Raw genomic sequence first — 18,002 nt, forward strand, 5'->3', positions numbered from 1 at the left:
CCTGTTCATGATTCAAGATGTACTTTATTCATCCCCGTAGGGAAATTGAATTGTAGTTATAGTGTATTCTGCATCAGGGTGTTAAAATTGATATTGTTTTATTCTGGGTGATGCAGTGTGGAGTCACAGGGAACCAGCTTTAGCGACAACCTTTTAGAATATAGATATTCAGTATATCCCACGTATTCAGTTAGATTTCTACAACATTGTGATGTGCATGATGATGGTGCTCATAGTGGTGGAATCCATATATGTACACGTGTGTGTTTGTGTCTATGTACGTGTGAGTGTGTCTACGCTCTCTTTGCCTCGATGAGATGATACATGACAGGTGATGCAAAGTGGTTCACATCCACTTTTGAGAAAATACATGTGCCTCAGGGGAACCAAGTGAAAACAGAGAGAGCGAGCGAGAGAGAGAGAGAGAGAGAGAGAGAGAGAGAGAGAGAGAGAGAGAGAGAGAGAGAGAGGGGAGAATAGCGTCTGGCTGGCTGTAGCACCGAGCAGCTGTCGGTGTAGTGGAGTGGGCCAGCGGTGCCCTGACCTGTCTGTCAGCGTAAACGTGCTCCACAGCTTCAATGTGCAGGTGCGCTGAAGTTCTTTACTGAACGTGGGCGTTGGATGGCAAAGTATCCGGACTCCAAATATAAAAATATCCAAAACAGTGTGAAAAGCGTTACGTTTTTAAACCTCACCTGGGGCTTTTATTGTTGAGACTTAGTGCTATTTCATTCACAGCGTGGGGGTGCGACATGACCATGTTGAAGCCGTACTGCAACATACAGACGAGCAAATGAGCAGAGGAGCCACAGAGGAGCGAAACGTGGTCATTCAGAGGGGTGAACTTCCGTCCTGAGGGACATGTGTGAAGGGCTGACCTGATAGTTCATGATGGCACGCAGGCACATGATGCAGACATGGACGTCATCTTTCTTGCAGACCAACCTGGAGTTCTTCAGAGTTCTCCGGCTTGGCAGAGTGTTACAACTACAGCGGATGACAAAAAAGTGATAGGAACAACTGGTGTTAAAGAAAAGGACCCGGGAGAATCCGAACACAAGCTCAAGTCCTCAAGATAAATCTGAAAACAGATGCCGCTTGTGAATGAGTCTCTGTCACACGCCACCATAACACAGGGAGGCTGTTAAACCGCCGCGGCGCCTTATGCTAACACACACAAAGACGGTGTAATATACAGCCTCTCCAGGGGCCGCGGGGTGCCCACGTTCAATTGTTTTAACTTTATGTCCTCCACAAAGGTATCACTTACAGCTCCCACAATAGAAGCCGCTCATTGGCATGCAGCAGGGTGACTGTGCAGCTTTCTGTGAACAAAGAAAGGCTGCAGATCTCAGGATTAAAGAGTAAAGTTGTCTGCAAACATGAAGTTGTTTTTTTTCCTACACACTTTTTCTACATGTTTTCATTTACAAGCTTTGCTTCTGAGAATAAATACATGTCTCTGGGCTACTGATGGACGTGCTGCTTCGTGTCTCGCTCCTGTGTGCGTCACAACACATAGTGGGAAAAACAGGCAACATCATGTGAGCGCAGGAGATATTTGAGAATCGTTCTTTCTTCAAAAAAAAAAAAGTTAAAAAGCTGGAAAACAGGCTGTGTGTTTTGTGTTCCTTCGGCTGTGGAAGATTGTGCACTCGCTGCAGCTGAAAGAATTCAGAAACTCTTGAAGGGTTCCTCCAGGGCTTTTCCTCGCCTGCTTCCACACCACAGGAGGGTGTGGCACAGAAATGAGCAAAGATATTTTTAAGGACATATTGTCTCTAAAGTGTGATACCATGATCTGCGTGGACTTGTCTGCCACTACATCAAACCTAGTAAAAGGTTTTTAAAGCACACCATAACCATTTTATTAAGATGACGACAATATGCTCCAGCAGAGATACTAAAATGGTCTAAATGTGACGTACACATGAAGCACAACAGCTAGAACTACAGGAGCTACACGGCTAACACACAGTGACTCAATGAACTCTAACATACCGTCTAATCTCAGTACACTTTGGGCAGGTCGTTGTGCTCGGCGTCCTTCAGGAGGGCAGTTTGCAGAAAACACAATTATCTTAATATGATGACAACCTTATTTTCACCGAGTTGCTATGAAGCAACATGACAAAATAAAGGTGCAGCTGCACAATGGAGACTGAAGAGCTACAATCGAGGGAAATGCTTCAAAACCAAAGTGGCATCTTGCAGGTAACATGCTCAAAATACAACACAAACTAATCTATCCATGGCAGCTGGAGTTTAGTGAAATCCTTGTAGAAATTAGGCTAGCCTCTGCACAAAAAGCCACACAAATGGCGAACAGGCTCCGAGGCAGGAACAATGTGTGCAGAAAAAAGCCATTTACTCCAAGGAGAAGACAAAATCTGCTTGAAGCACTGGAGGGGGGGCTGGTAGTACAAATAATTCACTTCCCAGACACAGACAGCAGGACAAATACACTGGACAGGGCTAGCAGGGAAGCGTAATGAGGCAGAGGGGATTGTGTGTATGTGTGTCTGTGTGTGCTGGGAGGGAGAGCTGGAATGAGGAAAGCTCACTGACAGCCAGCAAAGTGAACGTGCCTGCTGTTGAAGACTGGTAGACGGGAGAGAAGGTGACTATGGAGGAGCACCAGGACAGAGAAGAAGCAGTTAGCCTCAGCGAAGACGCTTCATCAGCCTGCCGATTAGTGTGGATTACAAAATACAGGACACAGAACAAACGGCTCACGGACCCAAAACTTGAGCGAAAGAAAAAAGAATTCCACATCTGAAGCCAAACTCAGATTAGAGTTCAAACCCGTGTCAAACCCAGGAATTAAAGTGTGGAAGATATTCAAATTCTCTCTACTTGCTCTATACAAATCAGGGCGAGGAGTGTGGTCCAGAGACATCAATGGAATAACAAGGAGGATTAGAGAAATAAGGCACAACTGAATAGGATTTAGAATGCTTCAGATCATATAGTTGCATGGGCCTAGTTACTATCCTCTGTGAAATTCACTGTGGGCAGCAGATGGATCTAAAACACTCTGTCTGGTGTCCATAAAATTAAAACCGGCCCTAATAATGTTTGCTAATCATGCCCAAGACCTTTGACATTGTCCTGCAGAAATGGACCAGATCTCATGACCACATAAGACGGTAACATATTAAAAGTGTGACCTCTTAAGTACCCTTATACTACAGCCACGTGGCTCCGGCTTATCAGGGGCAAACAAGAATGGAAACAATACAAGATAAAGGGAACCTGGGCTGTTAAAGGTTACAAATCACAGAGACACACACAAATAGTCAATCATTACATCATTAGTTAAGCGTGTGCGCTGTACCGTAACGTGGAATGACGTCCAGCGCGTGTCAGGCCGTTCCCAGTGATGGGAGACGGCAGGGTGCTTCCTCCATGGAGGTCCTCTATTGAGCGGCTCCAGGGTTTAGATTTATCCAATGTAGCTTCTGGGTTGTTCTCCAGGCAGTCTCCGTCAAATCTATCCCCACACACAAGATGCTCGATAAGACACCAAAGTTCTTGATATTCATTTGGATTCTGCAGTCAATTATTTGACCTCAAGCTGATAATTCAATTCTTCCATGCAGGTGATGTCTACGTTCCTTCAAAGATAGTATACACGACAAAGATGCCTCACTACAAACCACATTGTCATACCAGCAGATTCTGAAGGCTGTTGGATTGATATAAGAATATGGGTTCTGTCTTTTGGTGGCCCAAGGCCTACAGCAGTGGTGGAGGCAGCTTAGAATAACAGACCCCCCCTCCGACATGATAGAAGTATTGCTAAAATACCAAGCAGAGAGGCACTGTGCACATTCTTATAATCTTTGGTATGCAAGTCTTACATGGGTCTTTCATGGACTTTTGTGAGGCAGAGATGAGTCCCAACCAAACTGACCTCCTCTTAATTTGTCAGGATAATGCAATTTTAGTGTCATTTTCAAAAGTATTCAGGGAAGTGAGCGCAGATGTGCCCCATCAAACAAACGTGCAGAGGTGAACAGTGTCACGCATAAACTTTAATTCACTGTAGATCAACAGATGTTCTCTGATATAATTTATTCATCAATGATGCATTTCCATTCCAAACAGTTAAACTTACTGCACCTATATGGAACAAGCGTTAATATTAATGGTTGTTGGCATGAATCCATGGCTGTAAAGCTCAAATTTCAGCTTCCCAGGGCAGACAAAACACAGCATGTACCCCGACTGTCTCTCAGTTTGTTTTATTTGGCAGAAACGTTGGAAAAGAGCTGGCAGTTCCAGCATACCTGTTAGGATCTATTTCACTTCTCAGGCTGGTTGTTTCCATGAACGTTAAACGCTGCCGCGGTGCCACCGAGGGTAAACATGCATTTACAGCCAACCGGCCATGATGCGGACAGACCATAATGACACAGGGCGAAGTGGGAGACAGAATTCAAAAATGGTACTGTGTGGTTCTTTGGCCCTGAGCAGGAACCTTGGGACTGACTAATAATCGCACTGTCAAACCTATGAATAGAAGCCTATGGTTGGTGTGACGCGGTGCCAATGTGTCAGCAGTGGACTCGGGTGACTCAGTGTTTCTGACAACCAGGCAGCAACCAGGCAGCAACCAGAGCAACGCGGTGATGCTGCGTGGAGATGCTTCAGCAGCCGGGCTGAAAGGCTGCATTGTGTTCGCTGTCAGTTCTGTATGTGTGATACAGTGGGAGCGAAGGAGCCGGCGGTGACTTACGTGACGGCGTACTGTGCAAAGGACAGATACTCCACCAACACGTCCAGGCCTTTGTTATCTTCATTCAAGAACTCTCTCACCCACCTGAAGGCACAAAAACCCCGTTTAATAACTCAACAGCACTTTTCAACAGGATAGGAATGTGTTTATGAATCATTCAATAGCTTGCAGCATGCCTTCCCAGAGCGGCCAGACACCCTTTATTACCCTGCAGGGTGTTATTACATAGTGTTGAAGTTCTCTACTCTAGTATTGTACATTCAAATACGTTTTAAAATACTACGTATATAAAATAATGTATATTCATATTAAAAACACGGGTAGAAAACCTTGTTTCTGTGTTAATATGATAACAACTGGGGGCCGTTTCATTGTTATTTTTCTTCAGATTTCCCCCTATTTGAAAGTCTTCAAAGGTTTCAGACCCAATTCAGGAAACACATACGAACGTTGGTAAATGCTGAGGAATTCACACACGTTTACACAGTCTCATTACCAAGTCTCTCTGCTTTCTCTCTCACACACACACACACACACACACACACACACACACACACACACACACACACACACACACACACACACACACACACACGCTTTTATTTCCTAACGCAGCCCTCAGACTGATCAAAAGCCCATTCTCACCTTCCACTGAAGTGGGCCACCCATTCATCGCTTTCATTTTTTATTCTGCACAGAGGAGCAGGCCTTCTCACAGAAAAAGCTTCAGCTACTTTGGCTGGTCATGTGCTCTTCCTCGTACAGATGCACAATTAGTGTGAGGCAAATCACATAACATCTACACCTAATTTCATTACAGGACTGAACCGTGTCGTTTACTAGCATGGACACCTCCTGACCGCCAAATTTGCAGGGCATAAACATGCAGCTGTAACATTTAACTGGCATAAAACTTCACAAGCTGCTTCTTTATCTGCCCTCCTGTAGGGTAACAGCACCGGAGCCAGCGAGACCAATAAGATGGTCCAGTAAAGCGGTGCCCAGTGGGCCCCGCTGCGTCTTAAAAGGGCTTGGGGGCGTGGCGTGGTGGAGCCACATGGTAATCATTACCGCGGGACACCAACCAACAATCCTCCCATTCACCACATGTTGCTGACCACTGCGGGACATGTGAAGAGCAGGCAGGCGGGCAGGGGGGCACGGGGGGTGGGGGGGGATTATAATCAGTGCTGCTCATACAAGGACAATCTGTCTATTATATGCAGCTGAGATGATGCATTTCTCTGTCTCACCTCTGAAAAGAGGCAGTAATCATTCACTCCTGAGTGGATGACAGCTTGACATCCACCAACACCCCACCCCACCCCTGCGTACCATCTCGGACCCCCCCCCATCCCTGCCGTTATGCCTCGTTGTCTAATCTTGAGTAGGGGGATTATTTATGTAATCTAATTTACCAACATACGGTGACTAAAGAGCAGTTAATCCCTGTAAACTGTGCGTGCACCCGACCGCCTGAGATCATCTCTGGCTGTGGCCGCAGAGTTTATTTTGGCCCGAGGAAGCCAACCTGTCGTGGGCGCAGACGGCGTGTAGGCGGGTGAGAGACGGTCGTCACAGATGTGAGACTATTTGTGCGAAGCGAGTGAAGCGGACCGATTGCAGCAGAGTATTTGATAGAATCCGCCCGAGTGAGAAAAGAACATCGCATGTCTTCCTGTCCAAATTTGGACACCAATTACTACGACAAACCACAATAATTCCAACCGGGACCACTGTTGTCAGAGACGCTGGGATGTTCAAATTAAGAAGAAATCTCCATGAATCCCTTCAAGGGAGGGCTGAGACAGCCAACACCCCTCAGGCAGAGGGAGCGTCAGTCACAACAGAGGTGGAGGCAGAAGTTAAAGCTGAATAACTCAACAGAGACTCATCTATAAGATGTGTGGGCTGGCTGGAGATGTTTCTAATATTGTAGCCTCAGCAGAGGTGAGTTGAAATGGACTGCTCCGTGTTTTTAAATAACCTGACAACCAAACCATGGTTGGTTTTTTTTTAAAGGTGGCCCTGTAACACATGAAGAAGAAACAAGGACCTTCGTATTATTTTCCACGTTCAACATTTTTTAGCTTTTCCAAAATGTGGCCATCACACAGTGGCAGTCTGGAGGGGGGAATGGGGGAGGGGAGGAGGGTTTCTGGTTCAACTCCTAGCTGCAGAGCAAAAATATTAATGGTGACTGGTAGCAGGCGTTTGACATTTTCATAGAGCTGCCGAGGTGCCCTTGAGCACTAACGCCTCTCCCTTATCGACTGCATGTGGTCATTGTATGTTGATGTATAAAGCATGAATGGTGTTAGTAATGACCTGAGGGTAGATACAGGAAGTTCCCGGCTGTGGGACTAATCAAGCATGTTTTAATTCATCACTTTGTAGCCAACATGTTAACATCAGTTAACATCAGTCGTCCCTTCCAACAGCTTCGTCTACACCAGCGGACGGATCAGCTGGACGTTTCATACTGGACCTGAACTCCGTTCATTTACATATTTTCCAGGATAAAGAGGCTCCTCATCCAGAAGACGTTTGGCCTGATTAAAGATGCTGCGTAATTCGCCAGTTTTCAGCTCTTTCTCATCGTTTCTGATCACAGACATCTCCCAAAGGCACGTCTAAACCTCTGGGAGATATTGATCTCCACGGCGTCTCTGTGTAACTCCAAACATCAGACGCAGCAGGTTCAGGCTTGTTGTCAGAGCGACTGCAATCAAACATGAAGCTGCTGGTGTTTTGATCCGTTGTGAAACCTGCAAAAGCAGCTCTACGGCGGCGACCCGGAACGCTGGTGAATCAGCGCTTTTTCCATCCAGAGGCCGCTCGTGTGTCATCGGCCTCGAACAATCAACGGGTTCATCTTTTCTCCAGCACCACATGGTTTGGAGATGGGAACTGGGGACGCCGGTGGTTAATGTCAACGTCTGCGTTTCCGTGTGTCTGGAATGTCTTGAATCTAATACAACCCGGACATTCAACACTGCGCGCAACCCCGCCGTGACTCACCCGATGTGATTGGTCCGTAACGATATTTCCAGTTCTCTCAGGACTTGGGTGGACTCCTGAACTCTCCGCCTGAATTTCTGGGGACGGAAAATAAGGGGGGAGTTAATATTTCATCATAACCGCTATAATTTACCACATGGCAGCTTTAGGGACGGAGGGAGGGTTTTTGTTCTGGAAGGAAAATTAGACACAAACCGCAGTGACATTTAAATGTGAAGGCAGGAAAAAATTGCAGTCAAAGACAAATTTGGGGACGATTTCTCTGTTTTCCCTGTAACCATTCAGCAAACTAAAAGAGGAGCCGATTAATTACAAACTGTGAATATTGAACAGTTCCAATTATCTGGTTTGTTCACAATTATTCCTTTATAGAGCAGTAATCCCACTTGGCAAACCACTTGGTTCACTCTCAGTCCTGTGGGGACATGCAGCAGCTACCCGAGCATATAGACACACACACACACACACACACACACACACACACACACACACACACACACACACACACACACACACACACACACATTCTCGGGCCTGTTACTGTGGCTACAGCTGAAAGAGAGAAAGTGTGTGAGCTACAAGCAAGAAGGCAGGACCTGCCAGGGAGACAATCACACACACGAACAACACAAGGGAATATCGGACTTCCTGTTTGATTTCTGCACAACGAAAAAAGCTGAACGTACAAGCAGCAGTGGCACATCTGGCAGATCCAAGTCATTTTCACATGAAGACAGTTGCAAGCAAATGAAATGAAAAAGATAACATTTATTGTTGTTAGCCAATGTTTAGTAAAACTGGCGAGTAAAGCTGGCGAGATATAAAAATGCCCACAAAGCGCCGGGATTCTAATGTTTAGATCACCGCTTCATCAAAATTATCAGAGATTTGTGGAAGACTTAAGTGCAATTCTAGAAATGAGAGTTGTTTTGTGCCCTCTTGGGTTCACCATAAGATTTTGTCCCCTTCTTTGGTCCAGATTCTTTCAAGAAGGATCCATAAATTGTGGACACAATATTGGCTAAATGACTCTTTCTGAGGCCAGACAGCTCCCAAGATCCCAAGATTGATATTAAACTAGAGCCGAGTTGGCATCGCAGTAAGTTAAATACTTATTTAATTTAAATGAATTGATATTTGAAAAACGTTTCATTGGTGGTGGCAATGAAACGTTTGGGTCAGGGAGGAGGCAGAATTCAGACATGGATCGGCCTGCTAATCACATCCACAGAACAGAAATTGAGTTCCTGTTATCAAACTTTCTTGTTCCCTTTGTCTTTGAGTATGTTTGCCACTCACGGAGATGAGAACCAGAGTGTTTTTATTAGGGAGGAGCCCTTCTGTGCATTTGTGCGGCCGGCGGGGCTTATTTAGGGTGAGCGAGCAGCCTCTCCTTACTCTTCCTCCTCACCAGACTCTCCACACTAAGTACAACCAGCTGGAACACGGAGGGAGAGAGGAGGGAACAGTGTAAATAGCAGGGAAAGGGAAAAAAAGAGGTGGTATGCGAGCTCAGAATGGGTCATCCTGGAAACAAATCAATAGCTGATACATTCTTGGTGGCTCGTTGGACCGTGGCTCTTCCTCTTTGGTTGCCTATTGGCTGGGAGCTGCCGGAGGAATGTATCGCAGCCTGCATATGGAAGGCAGAGGCATCGACCTCGAGCTCGCTCATCGCGGCACAAAGTGGCGATTGTTTTGAGTCTGAAGAAAAGGGGGATGGAACAAGAATGCAGACAGAAGCCCATAACTCTGGTTTCCTCTCCAGTGCTTCTTTCTCTCCCTCTCTGCCAACCTTCTCTCCTCCTCTCCATTATTCAGTCTTCTACCAGCCCCTCCTCGCCGTTCTCACCGACTCTCGTGCAATTTGCGCTTCCTTGTCTGCTTCACATTTATGATCGGCCGAGGATGAGAGCCAGAGGCAGCAATCCAAGCAAGTCTGGCTCTCCTGAAAATGTCACATGTCTCACACTCACAAGACTAAGCATTAAAAAGAGACCAGACCGAGTCAATGTTAACCTCTGGAGCGCACGTGTGCATGTGTGTGTGTGTGTGTATACCCATCAATGTCAGTCATGCTGTTATGGAGCGAAAGAGGAAGGATATGGCACCGATAAGAGGAAAACACTCATGTCTGCGTGATACTGCTTTTTATATCTGCATGTTTGTTGTAACACGGTCACCTCTCTCCCACTTTATGTTGGTGCACAGCCCCCCCCCCCCACTCCCCCCCCCCACCTTATCCTGGAGGATCAGCAGCCTGTTTTTGTTTAGGGATAAAGAAAACTGCCACATCAGCAAACATCAGGCCACAAAGATGCAGACTGTTGCGGTCTGCCTGAATAAACGTGTACACACAAAAAGTTTAATCCTGATCTGGATGTGGAGCCTGATGTTTTCTGGTTTCGTGTTATTCTCTCAAATTGAGAGCTTTGCTCTTTGCTCTTGACAGCTGTTCCCAGTTCTAACCTTGGGGTGTACGCCATGTGAAAAGGAACAACAACACTTCCTAATCTCTGCGGGCAGATTTGCTGTAAAACTGCAAACCAAAAGGTCCTTATATGAATTTTCTCAAAACTCATTTATGTCGGTTTAGGTAGCCGTTAACGTGCTGATGAACATTCAAGCCTTCGTGTTTCCTCGCTCCTGTCTGACTGGAGATGACAGGCAGCCCATCCGAGATTAGCCCGGGCGGATGTTTGAACGCTGAGGTGATAGCACAGCTTCACTTCCTGGTTTGCTGACTCTAAATGCGAATAATGTGGCCGGTATAAGACGGCCTCCCCTCCCACCCTCCTCACAATGAGTGATTTTGATTGTGTTTACTGACAACATGTTATCCATCTGTATCGCTGTCAGTCTTCTTCACACCCAGCTAAGCTAAACTAAGCTAAGCTAAGCTAAGACTAAATAAATTCGGCTCATTGATATAAAAAGTAGACTTTGTTTAAAAAAAACATTGAGGAGAAGAGTTTGATTCAGTTGATAACATCAACACGCTTGCTTTAACCTTGCTGCTATCTCTAAAAGGACATGCACACATCGCCCAAGTGAAGCCAAAACACAAGAGAGGTCGTTCTGATAAACCCAAGGATTTCTCGTCCACCTTCAGCTAAATTTGATTAGATGTGTGTAAGTCATGCAAATGGAAGGATTCAATGATTCTGCTCAACTTCACATGTTCCACATAAACAGCTGTCTCCTTTTTCATCCTACTCTTCATCTTACAACCACAGTTCCCAGGCCTTCTCTATGAGCCTCGTGTGCAATATTTCCTCAGCCGGAGGGAAATCCTGGACGTGAGACGCGGGTTCAGAGGGGGACGGAAAAGCCGCAGCAGTGGACCCAACGGGCGATGGAACAGGATAGCCTGTCAGAGGGGGCACTCACCTTCCTTGTGACTGCTGGGTCCAGATAACCCCTCAGCTTTTGAAGATATGTGTGAGGAGGGTTTTTCACTTGGAATCGCTCCTGTTGAGGGAAAAAAGGGATAGTTTGGAAAAAAAAACAAATGGAAGTAATAAAATGTTGGAATCACACAATGAAACTATTGAGATTTTATATCAGCTAAATTCTAAAAAAAAACAAAAACAAAAACGTTTTCCTTTCATCGTGCATCCTGTCACACGCTTGTGAATGGATTACAAAGGAATCAGATTAAAATTTAAAACAGGCTTTCAGTAGATTACCGTTACCATGAGTCACCTTTTAATCTGCATCACTTTCCATTTGAGAAAACTGCCCCCGGGGCACATTCAAGGCTAACTGTTGCTACGCTAATGTGCTGGATATTTACCATCATGCACCTATCACATATTACCATAAAAACGATCGACTATTTAAAGCTTGGCTGTGTTCATCTGATCCACAGGTCATTTCCTGTTTGAGCTCGCAGGTCGCTAATGATGTCGCTAACGATGGCAATTACCACTAATGAGCTAGAAGGCATCACCTGTCTCAGGATCGTGGCTGAATATTTGTGGCGTGTGCCATTCAAATGTTTAGCTGAGAACAGGTTCTAGGTCAAATCCCTGACTGCGGTCTCCTAAATAGAAAATACAAGAGATTAACGCTGGATTTGGATCAGTGTGTTGGACGGGGAAACAGTAGCCTCCTGATCAGTCACACCACAGCAGCGTGACCCACACCCGGTGCTCTCGTATGACACCAGAACAAAGGCAGACTTCAAAATCAAAGCGTTTCCCTGAGAGGCTTCCTCAGTCATGTTTTATCGGTCCCATCTACTGATGAACAGTAAATAGAGGAGCACTTTTGGACCAGCGCTGCCTGCGCCAGTAACAACGGCTCACTGCTTACTTAAAATGTTGCATGTGTCAACTTTTCTTTCTCTTTTTTTGTCGCGTTAGTCGTTAGCGGTGGTCTGTTTCAGATGGATTGTACCTGTCATCTTTGCTTCCCTGCCCCCCCCCCTTCCAATCACTGCTGCCACGGTTACGTAAGGAGATGACAAAGAGGAGGCTTTACTTCCAGACTAGAGGGGAAAACAGGACAACAGCCTCCGAGGCAGGATGTGGTTCACTAACAAAAGATCAGAACTAAATTGAGCCTTTAATTTGTTATTTTATTTGGAAAAACGACTTAATTTAACTGTTTTTTCTGGAAACAAATCAGATGTTGATAAAAACTGGTTCTAACGCTCTTTCACTTTCAATATCAGGTGGCCGTGTTTTTGGAACACTTCCACCGACATCCAAGGCATCAGTGCTGACAGAGGAACACCTCAAACCGAAAGAGGATCTCTGACTGCAGGCCTGACGCCGTTTCCTTAGAGTCAGTAAGGACAAATGCAGTTTGTGGGAGGTGGTGCCGATCCGTCGCCATCACTTCCTCACTGCTCAGGGATGGAGGAGCGCTCCGGCTACAGCTCGCCGGACAGCGTGCACGCACTGCTGCTCCTGATCGGGCTGAGGAGGCGGGTAAAAGAAGAGCGATGCTCACCTGGTCGCAGATGAGTTCCCACTTCTTCTCGTTGTCATACTGCCGCAACAGCCGCGCTTTGTCTGGAGGGAGATTCATGGAATTCTGCGGGACAGAAGGGGGAAAGGGTCAGAGTTACCGGTGACGGCATGTGGATAACGAGCCATCAGCCATCCCGATCCAGAGAAATCTGTGCAGCAAAATCTTTGTTTGCTTTTCATGTCATTTAAAACACTAGTAAATATATATTCTCAGATTGACAGTGACTTATATTTCTTTTTTCTGTTCACAGATGCATTTTTGGAACCTTCCCATGCGTCCACACATGCACATCAGATGTTCTGCAGGAAGATGTTTGTGTCTTTGTGTGTCTGCGCTGGCACGTTCAACAGGAGCACAAAGAAAAGCCACCAAATTAACAATATATCGACACCTTTCAGCACATGATACCATCAGTTCCGAGTTCCTTGTTCAGTCTGCTGAAAATATAAAAAGTGATAAACATTGTTACCACGTGTGAACCTTCTGAGGAGCTTTAACATGTAACTCCTGACTCTTTCCAACCTATTTTTATTAACTATTTTAAGGTCAATAATGTGTCAGTAGCAAATTGGAGATTTCCTGGAACAATCAGGCTACACTTCCAGCACTGAGGCTGCATTCCACGCTCCATTTTTTACTTTCTACGGCTGCTTATGTTTGCATCCAATTTAAAAAGAAAGAATGATCACAAGGCCGGCTAAATTGGGATTTCCTCCCTGTAGCGTGAAGCAAATCTCATAGCAAACCACAAACTGGTTTGTTTTCCAGCAAAAATGGAAGAATAAGCATATTTTCCAATGGAGGGCATCGTTAAAATGCTTTACATGGAAGTTCCTGTTTTTCAGTGAGGGGAAGGTTACAGCACAGAGGCGGAGGAGAAGCGCCTGTTAAATCAGAGGTGACCGAATTCAACAATGAACAGCGTCATTGCAACCAAAAATGCAGCCTCTTCCTCCCCCAGTAAATAAAATGTGCTTTGATTTCCTAAGCGTGCGCAGGCGGATGAAAACTAAACCTAATTTGCCCCATGTGTTGGCTGACAGAACGTCTGAGAAAACATCCCAGCCATCTAAACTTTTCTCTTTATCCATCTCGCTCTCCTTTCTTCAGCATGCAAACACCTTAAATTTGGTGCAGTTTAACTCCGCCGCCCCACTCGTCCTCACAGTGGGAGCGAGTAGAAGGTGGATGATGAGATGGCGGGAAAGTAATTAGAGGAGCCAGTGAGACACCGGCTTGAGTCGTCTGATCCCCGTATTTGGGGTTTGCAGCAATTTCGTCCTTTATAATGTATACGACGGGTGCACTCAGCTCTTTTTTTATTCATCAACTCCACTGACAAAGGGATGTATATTTTTATTTTTAATGAACGTACAGAGAGCATATTATAAAAGATACACATCTCCTGTTATCGTTTTCTTCCTTTTCTGAACAAGAACCAGCACTGAGGCCAAGAAAATCAGGAGTGAAGCTGAAGATGAATGATACAGTGTGGCTGATGCTTCACAGTGGACAAACTAGAAGAAAATGGACATTTTTTTACCGAGAAAAAAAAGAAGCCTTTTTGCCAGTTGTGGGTGGCAGGCTGAAATTAAAGGATGCTAAATCATTTAGCTCCTTTGGGATTTTGGTGCGTATGAAAGAGCTAGTGGCCTGAAAACAGAGTGTTGTGGTAATTACGTAGGTGCCGCGCTCCTGCAGAAGGGCTGGGATGTTTGCTGAGTTGCTGTGGGCTCCCAGCTTGGTGACGTTCCAAATAAAGCAAAGAGAAGCACTTGTGCCAGCCAGCGTTTCATCCGGGAGCTAACGAGCAGTGACGGGCACTCAGCTCGCCGGATTGGGTTACCTAAAAATCTACAGCCGCGCAAGTTAGTGTGGGAGCGTGCACGGTGGGTTATTAAAGTATCACCGGGGAGGATTATGGTGAATCTGACCCGTTCAGACAAAAATTCCAAATGCGTCTATCATTTTCACATGGTTGAGAAACAGGAAGTGGAGACACCAAGTCCACATTCAGCATTAGAAACGGTCTGCTACGAATCTGAGATAATGGGGGAAAGTTACAGTGTAGACAAAACTTACGAGAGGGTTTTCAAATAGTAACACAGTGAGGGATTTATATTAAAATGACAATAGAATAATAGAATTTAACTTCAACATTCTGTGAAACTCATCTGGGTTCCAGTCTGGGCCCAACTGGGATCAAATTCAGGAGAAAGCATGAATTTTTGCGTCATTCTTTGATATTTCAGGTCGAAGTGTGTAAATATCTGCCGCCAAACTGACATTTTATCCCCGGGGCAGCTGCTGCACATCTGTACTGCTGCAGGAATCCTTCAGAAACATTTGGAAAAAGGCAAAGCTGAGAGTTTTCAACTTGACGTGAAGCCTCTGAAAAACGTCCAGCAGTCTGGAGAGCAACAGCCCGGCTTAGGTGGTGAATGCCATAATGATGAGGTCAGCAGCGTCTCCAGGACCTGTTCATTCATATGTGGACTTGATTCTGCTGCGTTCGTGCTGAGCAGCGGCGTTTATGTCAGTAAAGGCTCGCTGTTGTGGAAGATGCAGACTCTTTTTAATTTTAGCCGCCAGAAACGATACACAATCATTGTAATTGAATCTTGTGGTCCGAGTTATTTTAACCCGTATTGTCTGGCTGAACCACCAGACAGACTCAACTCTAAACGTTATACAAATGACCCAAAGCAGCTGTTTAAAACATTTCAAAACTAATCACTTAGCTTTAAACGCTCAGTGACTGTGACTTTAAATATAATATTTTATTGTGTATTTGTGTGCAGAGCAGCAACAGGCCGGCTGCTGCAGAGCTGTCTGTCCCTTTGGTGTCCACGCTGAGGCTCTGTCTCAGCTCTCTCAACTGCATCCCATTAGCATCTTTGCATCCTCTCATTAGACAACATGAGTCATAAAAGGGAGTTAAAAAAAAAAATGAACTGGCTCGAAGCCCAGCAAGCGGCCCACTACCTTCCTGGTGGTCTGCAGAGGCGTGGGCCTCCCGTCACAGCTGGATGCAGAACACACAGGCCTGCTTCAGCTGTGGTTGCTCTAAAATAACACGTATGAAAAAAAGATATAGAAGTCACCCCTTTAAATAGTAGCAGGTCTGTAAACATTCAAACTCTGACTGCTCAAGCAAGAAAACGAAGATTAGCTCTTTCATCACCCTAAAGGCTGACGTGTGTCACAGTCGTGACATTTGCCCCCTTGATCTACTTATTTATCCCAGCTGCCGTCAGCTGCAATGCAGCGTTCACATTAGGGCCGCAGCTAAGTACTGGTGCTGTTAATTAATCAATCCTAAGGCCAGAAGATCAATCAATCAATAACTCTATCAGTGAAACTCAAAAACAAACAGTGGAGGTTGTGGATTAATGCAACTAATCTGGGTGCTGCTGATCGCCAGAGAAGGACCAACATACACATCTGTTATCAGTTATTAATTGATTCGCATATTTGCATGTTTACTTTAATTATACACAACAGTTCCCTGTCCACATCAGCATCGTAGGGATCTGCATCACCTGCCGTCTGCACTGAGATAGGGAAGAGTAACCGAGTCCTGGGTGTGACGTCATTTCATGCTGTCAGAGTTTGCAGATAAAACCTTCAGGGGAGGAAAACATTATGTAATGAAGACAAATGTCCAACTTTAAGGCTAATTCTGCGCTCCAAAGAACACTGTGTAGCTGTCAGGCCCCTGATAAAATGTATTCCGGGTCCTGATGTGACCCCGGCCGTACGCTGTCCTGCGGAGACACACCCACCCCCGCCGCGGTGTGGCGTGGGCGTTCACCTCCTACGGCAGCACACCCAGAGAGCGAAGTCTTTTTGACTCACCCTGCAGATCCACATCAGTCAGAGTTTTTCCAAAAAATGAAGACTGCATCTTTTCCTGCATGCTTTGGATATTGCAAACCTGTGATTTATTACTTTGCTATTTACTTTGCTCCCTCTTTTTACACGGGCGCCACTGACACACATCAAATAACGTGCAGCGACCTGAAGCACTGATGAGCAATCGTGACTTATCGTGATTATTCCTAATTGCTCAATAGAGGAAATGACTGTTCTTTACTGTTGGTAATCTTTCCGTTACAAGCTCTGTGGGGTCTTTTAAACACGTACAAAAGTGGGTTTACCTCTTCTCGCAGAGACACAGAGGTGGATTTAAGGCATCGCAACACCAATATGGGCGAAAGGCCTCGAGGCACGCGCTGCCCAACCCCGCTGTCCGCCCCTCATTAGCACAGCGTGGGTCTCTAATCCCCGCCGTTCTTTGGGGGCACAGGTGTCCTCCGTCTGTCCTCAGATTAGCTTTGTAATCCCTGTGACCCCCCACTCTGGCTCAGCGGCCCTCGCCATCCAGGCACGCAGCGTTTATGTTTGTGAAGCTGTTCACTGGAATGGCCAGATCAAATGTTTGAGGTTTGCCTCTTACTCCCCCCAATACACACACACACACAAACATACACACTGTGTGTACATTCCAGTTGAATTCCTCCCTCTGACTTCAGTGTAATGGCTGTCTACCACCAACTTCACAGCCAGCTCACCATCTGAAGCCAGCTTTGATGAAAGATGTCGCCTCATTTAACCACGCTGTCATCCAACAGCTTCCCGACTCAGCTACCCAGGCAAACCAGGAAAGAAGCAACTGAAATTGGGATTTGGGTTCCACTGTTGTAAACCTTCACACGGATGGGCTCCACAGTGCTGAAGCATGATGGAGATGATCTGGAGCAGCAGGAAGCTGTCCAAATAAAACAAGCGACACGCTAACGGAGGGGAGGAGCTCCAGCCGGGCCAGATGTTCCGGGCTTGCGAAAGCGTCTGGGCCGAGGTGGAGTCCGTGAAGAACGTGAAATGGGAAAAGTTGTTTATCTGCGAGACAAACAAGGCGAACAGAGGCGGTGGCTGGAAATCACCAAAAGAACCAGCTCACATAAGCTCCTGCTCCGGTTCTGTTGGTGGGCCGGGGCGGAATAAGTACGCCGCGTTTGAGAACATAAAAAAGAACGTTGCTAAGTAAATAATCCTTAAGCCCTTTTAATTAATCCCTCGTTAATGACAACACATCATCACAACCACATACTCTAAAGATCTGATGCAGCAATTCCTGCAAACTGTGGACTTTAGAACTTTAAAGCACTTTTAAAGCTTTTGTATCGGACATGTGAGGCCTTGCTATTCCCATCAGCCTGTGGGCGTCTCCGCCTGCTCCTCGTACTTTTGAGCTTGC

The 18,002-nt window shown here is 45.9% G+C and overlaps 1 protein-coding gene across 7 annotated transcripts in view; it reads right to left on the reverse strand.

The window, feature by feature from the left end:
- The window catches only part of fmnl2a (formin-like 2a), a 35,322-nt gene that overhangs the window by 10,974 nt on the left and 6,346 nt on the right, over positions 1 to 18,002 (reverse strand). For all 7 annotated transcript variants that reach the window (XM_029834915.1, XM_011610490.2, XM_011610494.2 and 4 more), the window contains exons 2-8: positions 12,722 to 12,805; positions 11,153 to 11,233; positions 7,763 to 7,839; positions 4,742 to 4,825; positions 3,338 to 3,493; positions 879 to 987; positions 696 to 772 (exon numbers count right to left, since the gene is read on the reverse strand). In XM_029834915.1, coding sequence (XP_029690775.1) covers positions 696 to 772; positions 879 to 987; positions 3,338 to 3,493; positions 4,742 to 4,825; positions 7,763 to 7,839; positions 11,153 to 11,233; positions 12,722 to 12,805 — 668 coding nt within the window. The remainder of the gene's footprint in view (positions 1 to 695; positions 773 to 878; positions 988 to 3,337; positions 3,494 to 4,741; positions 4,826 to 7,762; positions 7,840 to 11,152; positions 11,234 to 12,721; positions 12,806 to 18,002) is intronic.

Source organism: Takifugu rubripes, chromosome 1, assembly GCF_901000725.2.
Source record: "Takifugu rubripes chromosome 1, fTakRub1.2, whole genome shotgun sequence".
NCBI classification, from domain to species: Eukaryota; Metazoa; Chordata; class Actinopteri; order Tetraodontiformes; family Tetraodontidae; genus Takifugu; species Takifugu rubripes.